This window comes from Colias croceus, chromosome 2, assembly GCF_905220415.1.
Source record: "Colias croceus chromosome 2, ilColCroc2.1".
Lineage (NCBI taxonomy): Eukaryota > Metazoa > Arthropoda > Insecta > Lepidoptera > Pieridae > Colias > Colias croceus.
The window spans coordinates 4,228,478-4,244,318 of NC_059538.1; the positions used below are offsets into that span (position 1 = coordinate 4,228,478).

The 15,841-nt window shown below is 34.1% G+C and overlaps 1 protein-coding gene across 1 annotated transcript; it reads left to right on the plus strand.

Moving 5' to 3' along the window:
* Positions 1 to 807: 807 nt before the first annotated feature.
* On the plus strand, positions 808 to 2,859 carry LOC123702024 (ribosomal RNA small subunit methyltransferase NEP1). The gene is made up of 4 exons (XM_045649674.1): positions 808 to 935; positions 1,229 to 1,374; positions 1,753 to 1,996; positions 2,409 to 2,859. The coding sequence occupies exons 2-4, from the start codon at positions 1,231 to 1,233 to the stop codon at positions 2,729 to 2,731; spliced, it is 711 nt and encodes a 236-aa protein (XP_045505630.1). The 5' UTR covers positions 808 to 935; positions 1,229 to 1,230; the 3' UTR covers positions 2,732 to 2,859.
* The last annotated feature ends 12,982 nt before the right edge of the window (positions 2,860 to 15,841 follow it).

Sequence of the window (15,841 nt, forward strand, 5' to 3'; positions counted from 1 at the left end):
ATAAAACAACCACGTGGCCGTTTTATTTTCCTGCGGTAAAAAATTTACATCTATTATTTGCAACAACAACTACATAATATAAATCTGATATAAGAAACAAAATAAATAAATCAACGTTAATATGAAATAGATTTTTTGTCATAAATCGATAATATACGCTAGATGTGTTACAACACTACGGTGGTAAACAAAATGCCAAACGTGATATTATTGTGACATTTTTTTAAAATTATTTCATTATTCTATATTCCACAACCCCATAAAGTGGGTAAATGTTACAGTTACAACATAAAATTACAAAAAAGCGCTTGATAAAACCTTCAAATAGGTTTAAAACATAAATATTTATCAATTTGCTGAAAATCGCTTACCGATGGAAAGATATTTGCACATTGTTTTTATCCAAAACTCCCATTCGACTAGTGATAGCCGGTTGATAAACATACAATAGTTATTGTAGCACACTGACAAATAAAAAGAAACACTGTACACTTTATATTTTCTAAATATTTCGTTAAAAACACTTGACGCACTGAGCCCACCAGCTGGTTGGAAAACAAACTGACTACCGGCGCGCTACGTTTGAAGACAGTGCAGATACTCTATCGCTATCTCAATCTGGTTTATGCTGTTATTGACTAAGAGTAAGTAGATTAGAAAATATGTATTTTGTTCTGTCTCAATATAAGAACTCTATAGGTTTATTGCTCTTAGGCACCAATTAATTTTCATCTGATCCGTCCTTAATGGGATCGGGAAGGCCATAAACAAAAAAGAAGAAGAAGAAGAAGAAGAAGAATTTTCATCTGTCAAGTGTCAATGTCAGAACCAATTGTGTTTACCATGTTTACAATGTACCTGTGCAATGTCGAACCCACGTGTTAATAATTTGTATTTTTAATTTTATTAATAGTTGGTGTGTTGATATTTAAACGGTATTTATATATATTTATTTCACTCTTTTTTAACTTATTTATTATACAGCTGAGGAAATGATGTTATATCTTCATGTCAATAGATTAAATTATTAATAACAATAAATGTTCCGGATATTATAATTTATTGTATCGTCGTAATTATTATGTTTTTAAACAATTATTGTTTAATTTATTACCGAATTTCGTACGTTATGAATGTTACATAGTCATTCAATAACTGTTTTAATATAGTGAGATTACACAGAGCAAGTAATATAGGTGAGGTTATAGAATATATTTATTTTTTTCAGCTATGGGGAAAAAAAGAAAACACGGAGAAGCAAAGGATGACTTTGAATTTGATCCCATACCTAAACATTTAGTAACGTCTCATATAAAAAAACAGGAAAAACGACTTATAGTCATTCTTGAAAAGGCTCAATTGGAAACAGTTAAAGTAAGAATAAGAATAATTAATAAATAAACATTTAACAAAATGTTTCTAACCATATCCCTGTATCCATAAGGAAGAATGTGCCTTGGTATAGATGGATTTTAAAATTCAGTTTTGTTATTTTAGAGACTTTATAGGTACACATTTCCTTTCTTCATATAAACTATGGATAGTACACTGTACACCCCTTCCACAAATTTGAAAATATGTTAAGACATATTTAAAAGTTTTAAAACCTTAAGCTCCTATATAATATAAAAAGTTGTAACTACTTTAAAAATTTACATTCATTTTGTTTAAACAGAATAAGTATTTGTAGTATCATTATGGTTTATTGTGTCAGTTATAAATTGTTTAATGATATAATTGGTGTAATTTCAGAATGGAAACAGCTTCGAATTGTTGAATTGTGATGATCATGCCAATATTTTAAGGAAAAATGACCGTGATCCTGGCTCATGTCGACCGGATATCACTCATCAATCACTGCTTATGTTAATGGATTCACCATTAAATCGTGCTGGACTTTTACAAGTGTACATTCACACGGAACAAAATGTTCTCATAGAAATAAACCCACAAACAAGAATACCTAGAACATTTAAAAGATTTGCAGGACTAATGGGTGAGAAAAACAATTTTTAGTATTTGTGATTATTTGCTTACTTCTGTAATATAAATTGTTTTTTTTATTTTTATTTTAATCTTAACGGTTGCAAGAAAGGTGTTTGGGTACTTTGTATGGGCTAGTGGCTTCGGGCTTTTGCAGCGTTTTGTGATGAAAACTCAGAAAAATCTTATAATAAATCATCTAGATTCTAGGTAAATTAATAATACAAAACCAAATATCTCTCTTCCTAATACGTTTGGAGATTAATGTCCATAATAACACTGGCCGCAAATGTTCATCGTGATGCCAACTATACCCAAACCCCTTTGGCAAATGTTTTTTATTTCTTACTTTATTTATTTTACTAGTTGCTATCATTCATTGATATTTTAGACCATTCTAAATTACATTTTTTTTATTATTTCAGTACAACTCCTACATAAATTTGCCATCAGAGCATCTGACGGACCAATGAAACTTCTGAAAGTAATTAAAAACCCAGTCACATCCCATTTGCCTGTGGGTGTGAAGAAAATCACCATGTCTTTCAGTTCCAAAGTTGTTCAGAATTGCCGAGAATTAGTACCTAAAGATGAACCTATTGTGTTAATCATTGGAGCCATGGCACATGGTAAAATTGAAGTAGATTATTCAGAAGATACAATATCCATCAGCAACTATCCTCTGTCAGCTGCATTGACATGTGCTAAACTTTGTTCAGCCTTTGAAGAAGTGTGGGGAGTTGCATAAGAATATTTTGATTATATGGAATGATTGTATTTCTGAGGTGAACATCTTCACAAAACCAAGAAAGTACTTATACAGTACAGTATTCAATAGCAGGAGACTTGAATAAAGTATATGTATTATAATAATAATGCTTTATTTTATTTATGCTGTATTTAAATCCTAATATTTTAAATTTTTAAGCATCTAATCTACATATGCATAATGAACACTTAAATACTCAATTTTATTTATTCTTTCCGTGTTTCTATTGAAGATTTTATTTGTATGACCTCATTTATACTTTTAGTAAATAATCTTTAAATATGTATACACTGTATACATTAGTATATTCATGTTTTCTTTGAACCTCATGCATAAATTTAAGAGCTCCGAATCTCAAAAAAAGAAAACGGAACACAAAAAGGATCACTTTGTTCTCTGCCTGTCTATAGATTATATATGTATATGTAATAATGCATATTATTAGCTCAAGAGTTAATTTGAATAAACTGTTTCGAATTGAAAACAATATTTGTAATATCAGCTCAACGATGTGGATATAATATAGGCTCGTAGATGCGTTAGGCCGGCCGCACATCGTCAGAATTTTTCTCCGCCGATACCACACCGACGCGACGCCGCTACCTTCCGAATTTCTGATCAGAAAAATTCTGACGTCCGATCGCGATCGTTTGCATCCGGCACCCATCAGAAACGTCAGAATTCTGATAGTATGCACTATGCGGGGTCCCTAACAAAATGTATGAAAAGAGTGGGTCCGGCGGGCATCAGAAATTTTCTGACAGAAAAATTCTGACCATGTGCGGCCGGCCTTTTAGGCCGCGTTTCCACCTGCAAGAAAACTTCCGCGAGAAGTGTCCGACAGTCTGTCTTTCAGAAGTTTACTTGCAGAAGTTTACTTGCAGGTGGAAACGGGGCCTTACGCACTCACGAAGTTGCACGAGAACGGTTGACATTATTATACTGTTTTGAAGTGAAACTTCTTTATCGAGGTTGGAAAAAAATTTAGTGTAACATTTTTCGTAACGCGCCATCATAAAATTGCATAAAGTAAATTATTTTTTGAAAAATAAGGTTATAAAGAAGTTTCACTTCTTACGTGTGTACTAGTACACGCACACATTTTTTTTATGTATGCGTAACCGGTGCCTTGATTTTGCTAACTATTAACTACTTACATGTATGATGTAACATATTATGCATGTACGTGGGCCACACTGAAAGTTTTGCGTAACTAATAAACAAAACAATTTATTCGTCCAATATTATATTTACTACTTTTTAAAGTATTCTCCGTTACATTTAAAACACTTTTTCATCCGTTCAAACCATTTCTGGAAACATGAGGACCATTGGTCCGAGGGTATGTTTTCTGCGTGCTGTTTGAAAGCAACCACGGCCTCTTCTGGTCTCGTAAATGTCGAACCACTCATTGATTCATAGATTTTTGGGAAAAGAAAGAAATCGCAAGGTTCTAGGTTAAGACTGCGTGCGGCATGAGTCACGTGCTCTATGTTTTCAGTAGCCAAAAATGACTTTGTTTTGTTCGCGGTGTGCGCCGAAGCACTGTCATGGTGCAACAAGATGCGACTTCTAGGTCGCTTTTCTCTTATTTTTTCTAAGAAATTGGGCAAAAAATAGTGGTGTACCACTCGGCATTAACAGTCTTTTGTTACTCAAGTGGGATAGTGCAGACAGGATTTGTCTTAGAGAAAAATAATGCAATCATTTGTTTGCCAACCCTTCTCGCCTGCCTCAATTTGGTTGGTTTGCTGTCACTTCTAAACACCCACAAAGAATATTGGTGTTTTATTTCTGGAATATAACCATATACACATATTTCATATCCTGTCACGATATTATACACGGCGTTAGAATGTCCGTAATTGTACTTTAATAGCATTTCTTAACACCAATCTACTCGATGTCGTTTTTGTTCTGGAGTGAGTTTAGGAGCAATTCACAGGCAACCAAGCTTCCTAACTTTGAAATGTTCATGTAAAATTTTCTGAATTTGTCTCATACCAATCCCCAAATGTCCTCGAATCTCCTAATAAGTGATATGGCAATTTTCTTAAATTAGTCGTATGATGGTAGCCATATTTTCCTCCGTGATCGCAGTTGAGGGTCGACCTTCACGAATTTCATCATGAAGAGAAACACGGCCGCGATGAAATTCAGCATATCAATGCCTTACAGTGCTCAAATAAGGTGCTTCCCTCCCAAAAGTATTTTGAAGGCGAGCAGTGCAAGCTTTCGGAGAAAGCGAACTTTTAAAATCATCAAAAATCATCGCCCTAAAATTGTTTCGTGTTAGTTCCGTTTTTGCTACGGACAACGAACTTCAACTTGAGATAAAAAAAAATTGACACGAGCTTCCAGCCAAATTTTTTTTTCCTCAACTTATGAGACTTCATAGGTTAAAAAAATATAACATTCAAAATTCAAACATTTATGGGTGGCTAGAAACGCAAAACTTTTAGTGTGCACTAGGTAACGCATCTACGCCTTTTATATTATATCGATGTATCAGCTAATGTCCAAATATGTCAGCACTCAGTGTTAGGGACGTGCGAATCCTCATAACTCATATACAGGGTGTCCCAAAAAGTAGTGATGAACGGAAGCTGGGAGGTAGAGGACCTAAAGGGCTATCCGAATCACCCCCATGTATGTTATGCGATTTTTCGTATTTTCGGAGTTATGACGTTTTTTCAATTTTTCACCTATCGCCGAGTACGATGATATTTTCACTCATGGTGACGTCAATTATTGCGCTAGATGCTTGATTTTTTTATGTGCTAAGCTGATAGATAGGCCAATTCAGTATGATAACATTTACTATCGTCAGACCTTTGAATGGAATAAAAAAAAATAATTAAATGCCAAGAAAGATAAAATTACCCAGTATGTTCACCACTTCAAGGGCCCGTAAAAAAATAAAATCACATAAAAAAAAGTTTTCAGTTTTGCTTTTAAAAACTTGCTTTATCTATCAGGTAACTACCCTGAAAATTTCAATTTAATATTCAGGAGGCTTCAATCGAAAAATTGAAATCTAAATGTGGTAAGTGCAAAAATTGAATTAACATGATGATTAATAAAAACAAATTAAAACCAATAACAAGGTGTTTAATTACCAGAATTTTTTAAATTGACCCCGCTGTTGCTTAATGTAAGTCCGACATCACCGTAAAAAGTTGTCTTTTAAATGTCTGAATGCCCTTTTATCATTTTTAATAGTTTCTTTTGCTACTATGAATTTTCGGGTTATTTCGTCCAAATTGTGGCAGTCTCTCGTCTTTGCAGTATCCCCGCGAAAAAAAAAAATGAGGTTTATGTCCGGGAACCGTGGAGGCCAGGCTAAGGGGCAAAGATACCCTGAATGATGGATTGGTCGTTGCAGCCTGCGCATGCGCCGGTGACGCCTACCTAAAAGCCTGGCCTCCACGGTCCCTCGACCTAAATCCCATTGATTTATTTCAATGGGGATACTAAAAAGACCTCGGCTACTTGAGAGAATGCCACAATTTGGACGAAATAACCCGGAAATTCATAGTAGCAGAAGAAACCATTAAAAATGATAAAAGGGCATTCAGACATTTAAAAGACAACTTTTTACGGTGATGTCGCACTTACATTGAGCAACAGCGGGGTCATTTTAAAAATTTCTGCTAATTAAACACCTATTTATTGGTTTTAATTTGGTTATAATGATCATCATGTTGATAAAATTTTTTCACTTACCACATTTAGATTTCAATTTTTCGATGGAAGCCGTTTGAATAATAAAATGAAATTTTTAGGGTAGCTACCTGAACCTGATAGACAGAGCAAGTTTTTAAAAGCCAAATGGAAAACTTTTTTTATGTGATTTTATTTTTTTATGGGCCCTTGAAGTTGTGAACATACTGGGTAATTTTATCTTTCTTGGCATTTAATTCTTTTTTTTTATTCCATTCGAAGATCTAACTGCTTTCAACTCGGTCGATCATGATATTATGCTAGGTTTGCTTGCTTCTCTTAACATTTCATCAGCAGCTATTGAATGGTTCCGTAGCCTTTTTCAGGGACGCCGGCAACGTATTAAAGTTGATGACGTTCTGTCGTCGTGGTGTGACTTAAGGGTCGGTGTCCCTCAAGGTAGCGTGTTGTCACCAATCCTTTTCTCAATATTTATTGACTCAATTTCCTCAAATTTAACTTCTCCCTACCATATGTATGCAGATGATTTGCAAATTTACTCACATACAGCCATCTCGGGAATTTCAGAAGCTATACAACAAACAAATGCTGATTTAGACACTATCTCTACCTGGTCCCACAATTTCGGTCTCACTGTTAACCCGTCTAAGACTCAAGCTATCATTATTGGTAGCCGTAAAATGACTGCCAAGCTAGACTGGAGCAGCTTACCAAAGCTTATTCTTGGTGGATCGCACATTTCATTCAGCGAGTCTGTCAAAAATCTCGGGCTCCATCTTGATAAGAACTTGTCTTGGAATGTGCAAATAGAGACATTACGGAAAAAAATGTATGGCGCTGTAGGTTCCATTCGTCGAATCCGTAATTTTCTGCCCATTCCTACAAGAGTAACGCTTGCTGAGACTTTACTCCTTCCTATCCTGGATTATGCTGACATTTCCTACCCTGACCTCTCCGAACAACAACTTGACTCCCTTGAGCGACTCCAAAACGTATGTATACGCTACGTATTTGGACTGCGCAAATATGACCATGTGTCCGAATTCCGAGCCAAGCTCAAGTGGCCTCCCATCCGCGTCCGCCGGAATGCTCATATTCTGCATTTATTGTACAAAATTCTATTTGATCCCAAAACCCCTTTTTACCTTAAACAAAATTTCAAATTCCTGGGTGAAAATAGCCTTACTCTCCGTTCCTCTAATCTACTCACCTTAAGCATCCCTTCCCATAGATCCAATTTCTTCCATTCTTCCTTCACTGTGTCTGCAATCAACCTCTGGAACTCTATTCCAGAATCGATAAGACGTGCTCAGTCAATAAATGTATTCAAGAATGCATTAAAGCAATATTTATCGCAACCAGCTTCATAACATAATATTATAATATATCTACTTTATTTATTTGAATTTATTCCTTGCCTATAATTTATGTAGTTCCACATGTATGTTGATGTTCCTCTTTAAGTTCGTATGTGTATTTGTGTAATATTTATGAATGTATGTACATATTTATTTACGTATTTATATGTGAATATTTGTTATTAGTTATTACTTAATATGTATCTATTTATTTATATATATGTATTATTTTATGACATATTTATTTATTATTAATTTTATTCAATTTTAAAGCATACTATGTATCCAAAATGTACTGCACCACCACCACAAAATATGTAATCCTTTTAGTTTTTCGGGTTGTCTGGCAGAAATCGCTTACAGTGATAAGACCGCCCTCTATACATATTATAACTTGTATCATTCTTTTTTGTTATCTTGTATTTTTGTGTGCAATAAAGAATTTTTCATTCATTCATTCATTCATCTAACGATAGAAAATGTTACCATACTGAATTGGCTTATCTTTCAGCTTAGCACACAAAAAAAATTAAGCATCTAGCGCAATAATTGACGTCACCATGAGTGAAAATATCATCGTACTCGGCGATAGGTGGAAAATTTGAAAAAAACGTCATAACTCAGAAAATACGAAAAATCGCATAACATACATGGGGGTGATTCGGATAGCCCTCTAGGTCCTCTACCTCCCAGCTTCTGTTCATCACTACTTTTTGGGACACCCTGTATACATCATATTCACATAGGTACTTAACAAAGTAATAACAAAAAATCTCAAAAAACAATAAGCTTTCCTGCCCCCCTAGCCAAGTGGCGAGTGACTATTTTTTTTTCAAATATTTTTTATATTATTATCCTACGGAATTGACTTTTTTAAACCATATATATATTTATACTGTATAATTATATATTCAGACAATATTGATATTAGGTACAGCTATCATGTACATATAGCTAATTAACCTTAATTAAATAAGCATTTCATGCAGCATACGTAATACGCGGGACGCAAAGAGTGTATCCCTCCGTTGACATTTGGCAACGGAAACGACGACATCCGCACAATTAGCAACAGACTGAAAGATACACGTAGAAATATCTACAAATGTTCAATTAGTAAAAGCTTTGAGTGGCGCCGACACAAAAAAAGGACATACCGAACACCGAGAGTAAAATAAGGAAATGTATCTTCATTAACCGACTTCATTTTAATTTGACTGTCGATCGCATTACGTAGGTATATTATAGTGTAGGTATCATTTGTATGGCCTCTCGAAAAATGTGACGCGTTTGTAAAAATAACTATGTAAGTATATGTACTTTCTTCTGTTCTTCATGTAACTTAAAGATTACGATTTAATCTTTTTACATGAAGAACAGAAGAAAGTCTACGGAATCTACGGAAAATGTAGTAAAAATAATATCTAATATCTAATAGTCGGTCAACCTTTTTCTTAGACCTTTTTCGAAGTTTGGTTTTAGTTGTTGGTGAAAAATTTGTGTGAAACTGAGTCCATAGGCTAAGCTGACTAACGAAGTGAAGTGTCACAATGTTAGTCAGCATATAAATATGTGATTTTTTTGTGGTATACAGGATGTCCCACTTTTGTTATACCTACTAAGCGAGAAGGAACTTGTAGTCCTGCATACACTGATCACGTAAAAATATCACAATATGTTGCCCCCTTGTCGCACTATTGCAGCGACTTATTTCGGGGGCCCATACAGTGAGAGGGCGAGTCACCACCTGCCAACATATTTTTACTTTCTTTTAGTAGAAAGGCAGGTGCCATAGTTTCCCATAGTCCCCAGTACCAGTCCATTTAGCATCCCAATCCATAGCCCAATTATTAAATTTCCATACCCTGCAATAGTCCTACATCGGCCGCGGACTGCCTAGGGCTGTATCTCTATAGTGCAATCATGGGCAGGCTGCGGCTGGTGTCCCACAACACATTAAAAGTCTCAAAGGGCCTCTGCGTGTTGGATCCGTGTCCCCACGTAAGCCTTCCAAAGATCCGGGTACCGTCCTTCTGGTGGTACCCGAGTATTATGGAAATGAGAAACATTATAATAATTGTAATTCATACCAAATACTCAGGTCTATAATACCTTTAAGCTGTAACAAAATCAAACTTCTATGTCAAGGCAATCAAAAGAAACAGCAATTTAAGCTGCATATTTTGAAACTCGCAAGTACTCGCAAGGGAATCAAAACCTAAAGGGTACTTCCAGTCGACCTAGAATCTTGAAATTTGGCATGAAGCAACGTTTTATAGCACACATAAAGGAAAAATTCCGAAAACCTTAAATTTTACGGAACCCTCGGTGCGCAAGTCCGACTCGAACTTGGCCGGTTTTTTTTTTTCTTGAAGTTGAAAAGAAGTACTTATTATAGTTCACGTTAAATTGATAGGTAGGTAGTATGAATGAGATTAAGATCTTGCTAAGCTAAAGCCACTCATAATAATAAAATACTTTACTATAGAGTACAAGAAGCTTTGAATGATTTTGTTACACAAAGCAAAGACAATGAATGGGCTATGAACACAAAACATTAGCGTAGGTACCTACCTAGTGAATGCAAGTCTGGTATTTGTTCTCTTTCGCGTCGATTTTTGTAAAGATCAATCAAACTGCACATAAATAATTTCTCAAAGTAGGTACCTATACTTATTTATTTTCTAAGTATGGAATGATGGATAATGGATATCAATAATTGACAACATTTCAAAATTTTAAGCTACTTATTTTTTTTATTTTAATGAAAACTAGATCAAAAATTATGATACACGAATTTTTTGCTTTTTCTAAATATGGAAGTTTTCATTCATCTTTTTGAGTTTTAAAATCATCTCATTCTAAAATGTCGTAAGCGCCAAATGACGTCATACATACGGAGGAATACATTTTTTCCTTTGCCACATGCCTAAATTAAAAAAAAAATCTTGACAGTTGACATTTTGGCACATTTGTCAGTTTGATTCGTCAAGCTTTGTAAATATTGTTGTTTGTTATATGCTGATCCAAATTTTAAACAAAAGAAACTTATTCACAAGTACTGATGATGATGACTTTATGCAGGATTTGTTAAGGGGTGCTGAAAATTTCTAGGAAAACAAATATACTATCTCAAAAACGTTGGAAAGTGTTAAATAAATACAACTTTTAGTAAGTAAACAAAGTCTTTTATTTCAAGAAAATTATGAACACTATAGGCACTATTTGTTCCAACTCCAATCAAACAAACATCACGCTAATGAGATTAAATTATAATACCAAAACACAATAACACGATTTAAAAGTTTGTTTACATGATTATTTCACAAAAATGACAATAAATATGAAATTTGACACATGCCATACCCTGTAAATGTCAGTGATAGTTTTTTTTTTAACTTTTTTTAAATTAGGCTAACGCATTTTTATTCCTCCGACCTCCGTATGTATGACGTCATCATCACATTTATCCTCTTAAAATATGCGATTAAAAATGAAATAATTTTTTTTCTGTAATCGCAAGAGCAAAATAAAGAACCGTTTTTTTTTCTTTCATGGCCTTATAAAAAATGAAATGTTGTCAATTGTAGCATAAATGAATTCTTCATTTTTAAGTAGGTATAGGAATATTTTAACATCTTAATATTTTCTGATAAAAACAAAAAATCTTTACTGTAAGTATGTATTTTTGAAAATCATTTAATTTTTTGAAGAACATTTGCAATGTACCTACCTACATTTTATGTCGTAAACCACGTGGAATGCAACAAACGCTTTGTCATTGCAATCAACCTTCCTCTTACTACCTACAAGCACAGACTAATAATAATATACATACCACGTATACCTACAAGTATGAAGTAGGTAAATACGTACGAACTTACCAGTATAACTATAATACCTCCTGAAGGTGTGTGTATAACTTTTATTACCTAACTACCTATATTTGCATGACACGTTTAACAGGTGGCGTGATACAGTTGTGAGTAAGTGTAAGTTTCATTGTAAATATTCACCTAAGTTGTTTTGGCATTTTGATTTATTGAGTGGACGGTTTACATTTTATTTAACGCAACACTTTGTCCCAAGTTTATTAATCATCATCCAGTTAAACCACTTTTGAAATTCCTATTTGAATTCATGGGTAATACGATAATAATTATTATAGTTGTAAGAAAAAATGTTGTGTGGTTTTATGAAACCACGGTAAAAGTGAAACTTTTTTTCACACTATAGACATTTAACTAAAAATTATCGTATTTGTACGATAATTATCGTACGTATCGTGCGTCACGCGACATGCTCTACACAGACCAAAAAGTTTGAGACGAGCGATATAATAAAAGTTTCACTTTAAAATAAAATTGAAGTCTTCTATACATATAATAAATCTGTAGAAGTGTCAATTCTGTACATTGAAAATATTGAAAAAAAGTTTGGAAAATCCAAAAGTGCACGCCTCATAATCTCATCCTTTACAATAAAATTGATTATTTATAAAGGTGTATATAATATAATATAAATATGTAGATACACTTGTTCTCATGTGCCAATGCTCTTGTACTGTCTCAAGATCTTTCAAGGTGTCACTACTGTTAAATTAGATGGAAATTTAAATTGAAAATTAACAGGCTCGATAGAGCCTGGCGCCAAGTACCGTTCAACACAATATACGTGCGTAGCACGTGTGCGCCAGCTCTTCGAGTCTCTATACCGTAATCAGAACGGTATTTTGAGGTTGTAAAATTTATTTTTTTCCCAAAAATTTTTTATCACTCAAATATCAATTCATGTCAAAATATAGGTACACTTAAATAAAGTATATCCATCGTTACTGACCAATTTTTATAATATTTTTATAATAAACTCTATTTTTAATTAATATTATTTATTAGCTCAAACTAGTACCCCCGATTTTTAGATCTTGCCTTTTTTTCATGTAAAAAGCGGACGGGCACAGACTATAAAAAAAATATGATCACATATAGTTATCTCAGAAGTAGATAGGATACTACAGTTTAAAAAAAATTGGTTGCCTGTAAAGTCGGTATACGAGCGAAAGTTTTACGTGACAACGACTTTTTATGTCTGTCTCTCTCGCTCTTAGGCGGGCTAACCATGCCCGCGTGCCTCTTTCGGTGACTCATCGTAACGTTACCGAGCGTTACACTTTTTCATAAGTGACTCCCAGCCGCAACCTAATTTAAGACGTTGTCACGTCAAAAAATTATCGATGAGTAAAGTATTTCGGTCGCTATCGTGTTAACAAGAAAATCCTCCGCACATACAGACACACGGACGTCCAAGACAGAACTTTTTTAAACTGTTTTTTAACTAGTTTAAATAACAAAAATGACATCAAAAATATCATGAATGTTAAAAATAGTGTTTTTTCTTAATATGTGTGTGTATGTATTATCTTACAAGTGCAATGTATGATACTTACATAAAGACATTTTAAGTTTGAAAAATCAGATGTTTTGCGCGAAGTGACAGTAGTACCCACCTCAACGCTTCGCATATGAGGCGTGCAAAAAAAATAAATACCAGGGGGTGTTACTGGATCGATACCAAACCCAAATATGTGAATAAATAAATTTTTGTCTGTCTGTCTGTCTGTATGTTCAGGCATCACGTGAAAACTAACGGTTTGATTTCGATGAAACTTGGTATAATTATACGTGATTATATCTTATTGTCCTGGGCATAAAATAGGGTACTTTTTATCCCGGAAAAATACGTAGAAAAAAATAAATCTTAATTTTTCCGCGCGGACGGAGTCGCGGGCGGAAGCTAGTTAAGAATTAAAATTTGTATACATTTCTAGCTATATCTATTATCTAATAATTATTATAATAATTATTGAGTAGGTAGTACATAATATAAAACTATTTAAGTACTCGGAACTTAAGTATAGGTAAACCAGAATCTGATGGCAATTGGGGAAATCAAAATTTTGAGTGTGCAACCCTAGGGAAAATGGACTGACCGATCTTGATACTGCTTATTTTTTATTTTGTCCTCAACATCATTAGTCACATTACATAAGTGAACAATATTGTACCAAATAATGAGATATCCACTTAATATTTTGTAGGTACTACTTACATGTATAATATACATATTACTTTTATCTATATTTGTATGTTCATTATCATTATGCCAGTTGAAAATATCGATGTTATATCGATAGAAAACTAGACTGCTTATAATTTTTTATAAAATAAAATAAAAGTAAAATAAAACTATGTTTATTTTCGTAAGTATTAACAGATACACACATTATAAAATTGACTTGGACAGCTTGGACTTGACGAATAGCCGTATTGGAAACTCCTGTAATAAGTTTTCATAAAATTATATTCCAATCAACAAACAATATTATAGTTACCTAAATATAATATTTTTTAATTAAAAGTATCAAAGCGGGTAAGTCCAATTTACCAATAAAATCTTCTAAATTGAAAATTGTGATGTGTTTGACCCTTCTTCATCAAATATTTTTCTATACACATTATAAACAACACCTCTTGCTTGTGATCACAGCGGCTTTTTCGACATTTTCGAAGATTTTTTAGACAAAATCCTAAAAATTATTTATCAACTGCAAAAAAGACAAATAATTTGACAACCAATTTGATAGTTGTCAAATAAGTTGCCACATGAAAATCTTTTATTTCTTAAATATAATTAATATGCCATCAGATTCTGGTAGACCTATACGATACGAACGAACGTTACAGTTTATAAATATTATGTGAGTACTAGCGGTCCGCCCCGGCTTCGCCCGTGGTACATGTTTACGTTTTCTCTACATAAGATCCATCCTCGTACTTCAAGAAATATAATAAAAAAAGAATTATCGAAATCGGTTCAGCCGTTCTCGAGTTATGCGCTTACCAACACATTTTGCGATTCATTTTTATATATAAGATTAATTTTCATATTACCTACCTATCAGGATTTAGGAACGTATATCTACACAAACTGCATAAAGGATAAGTATACGGAAGGCCTCGACGTCATTGTTAAATGGATTAATTTTGTAATCGTTTATGCTCAGTAGCAGGCAACGGGCGCCGCCTGTGCGGGGTTCACCGGTACACGCGTCCGTGCGTCCGTCCATTGTGTGCTATAATATTATGCTGTTGCCTGATATTATGTGTGCGTAGGTCATAGAGGAAGGATGTATAACTGGCGTAGGTACATTACGCACGCCACACATTATCCGCCATATTGAAATCGGGGAATGGAGGTGCTTGATAAAAAGAACTCTATATTGTATAGTGTACTATAAAAGATGGTTCATGGCAGAGACGAAATAGGGCCTGCTTTATAAACAAGCATGAAGTAAAAGAAACGACAAGGAACGCCGACGATTTTCACTTTAGTGGTAATCGAGTGAGACTCGCCGACTACGCGCTAGACTCGGCGGCGGCGGCCTCGTGCGCCCGCGACGCTCCACCAGACCGTTCGGCGCCTGAGCGCACAAAGGGCTCATTGTGTTCCTCGCCGTCCAATTCTTTGAACGGACCCTAATCTTTTTTTATAGAATTCTCGATGCCAGAATGACATCAAACAATGAGTTTCCGTCCTTTTATTGGCACCTAATTTTTTGTGGGCACTTAAATAGACGTAGGTACCTACCTAAGTTTTAAAATGAAAGAACAACCTGTCCTCTTTTCGCTAAAACATAATGGAATAGAATAAGACTAGAAATAAAACATTTATTTCAACTAATTATATAAGTAGCTTTACGAATAGGTACTAATTAAGTATATACCTAGTAGGTAGGAATAGTTTACTAAGTAGTTACATATTATTCTAGGTATTTTTCTCGATGAATTATTTAAAGATGTGGTGTGGTGTTCACTTAATTTCAAGTACCAATTTTCTCATTTTTTTATTTTGTATAAGTAGGTGAGTAATTACTTATTTCATCAACCTATCTTGTCACATTATAAAAATTGGGCCTTTTGATTTTGTGTCGCTTTTCAGTTTCGTCTCCTCTTCCCAGGTTATACTGTTTATTATCCAGTATCATTTC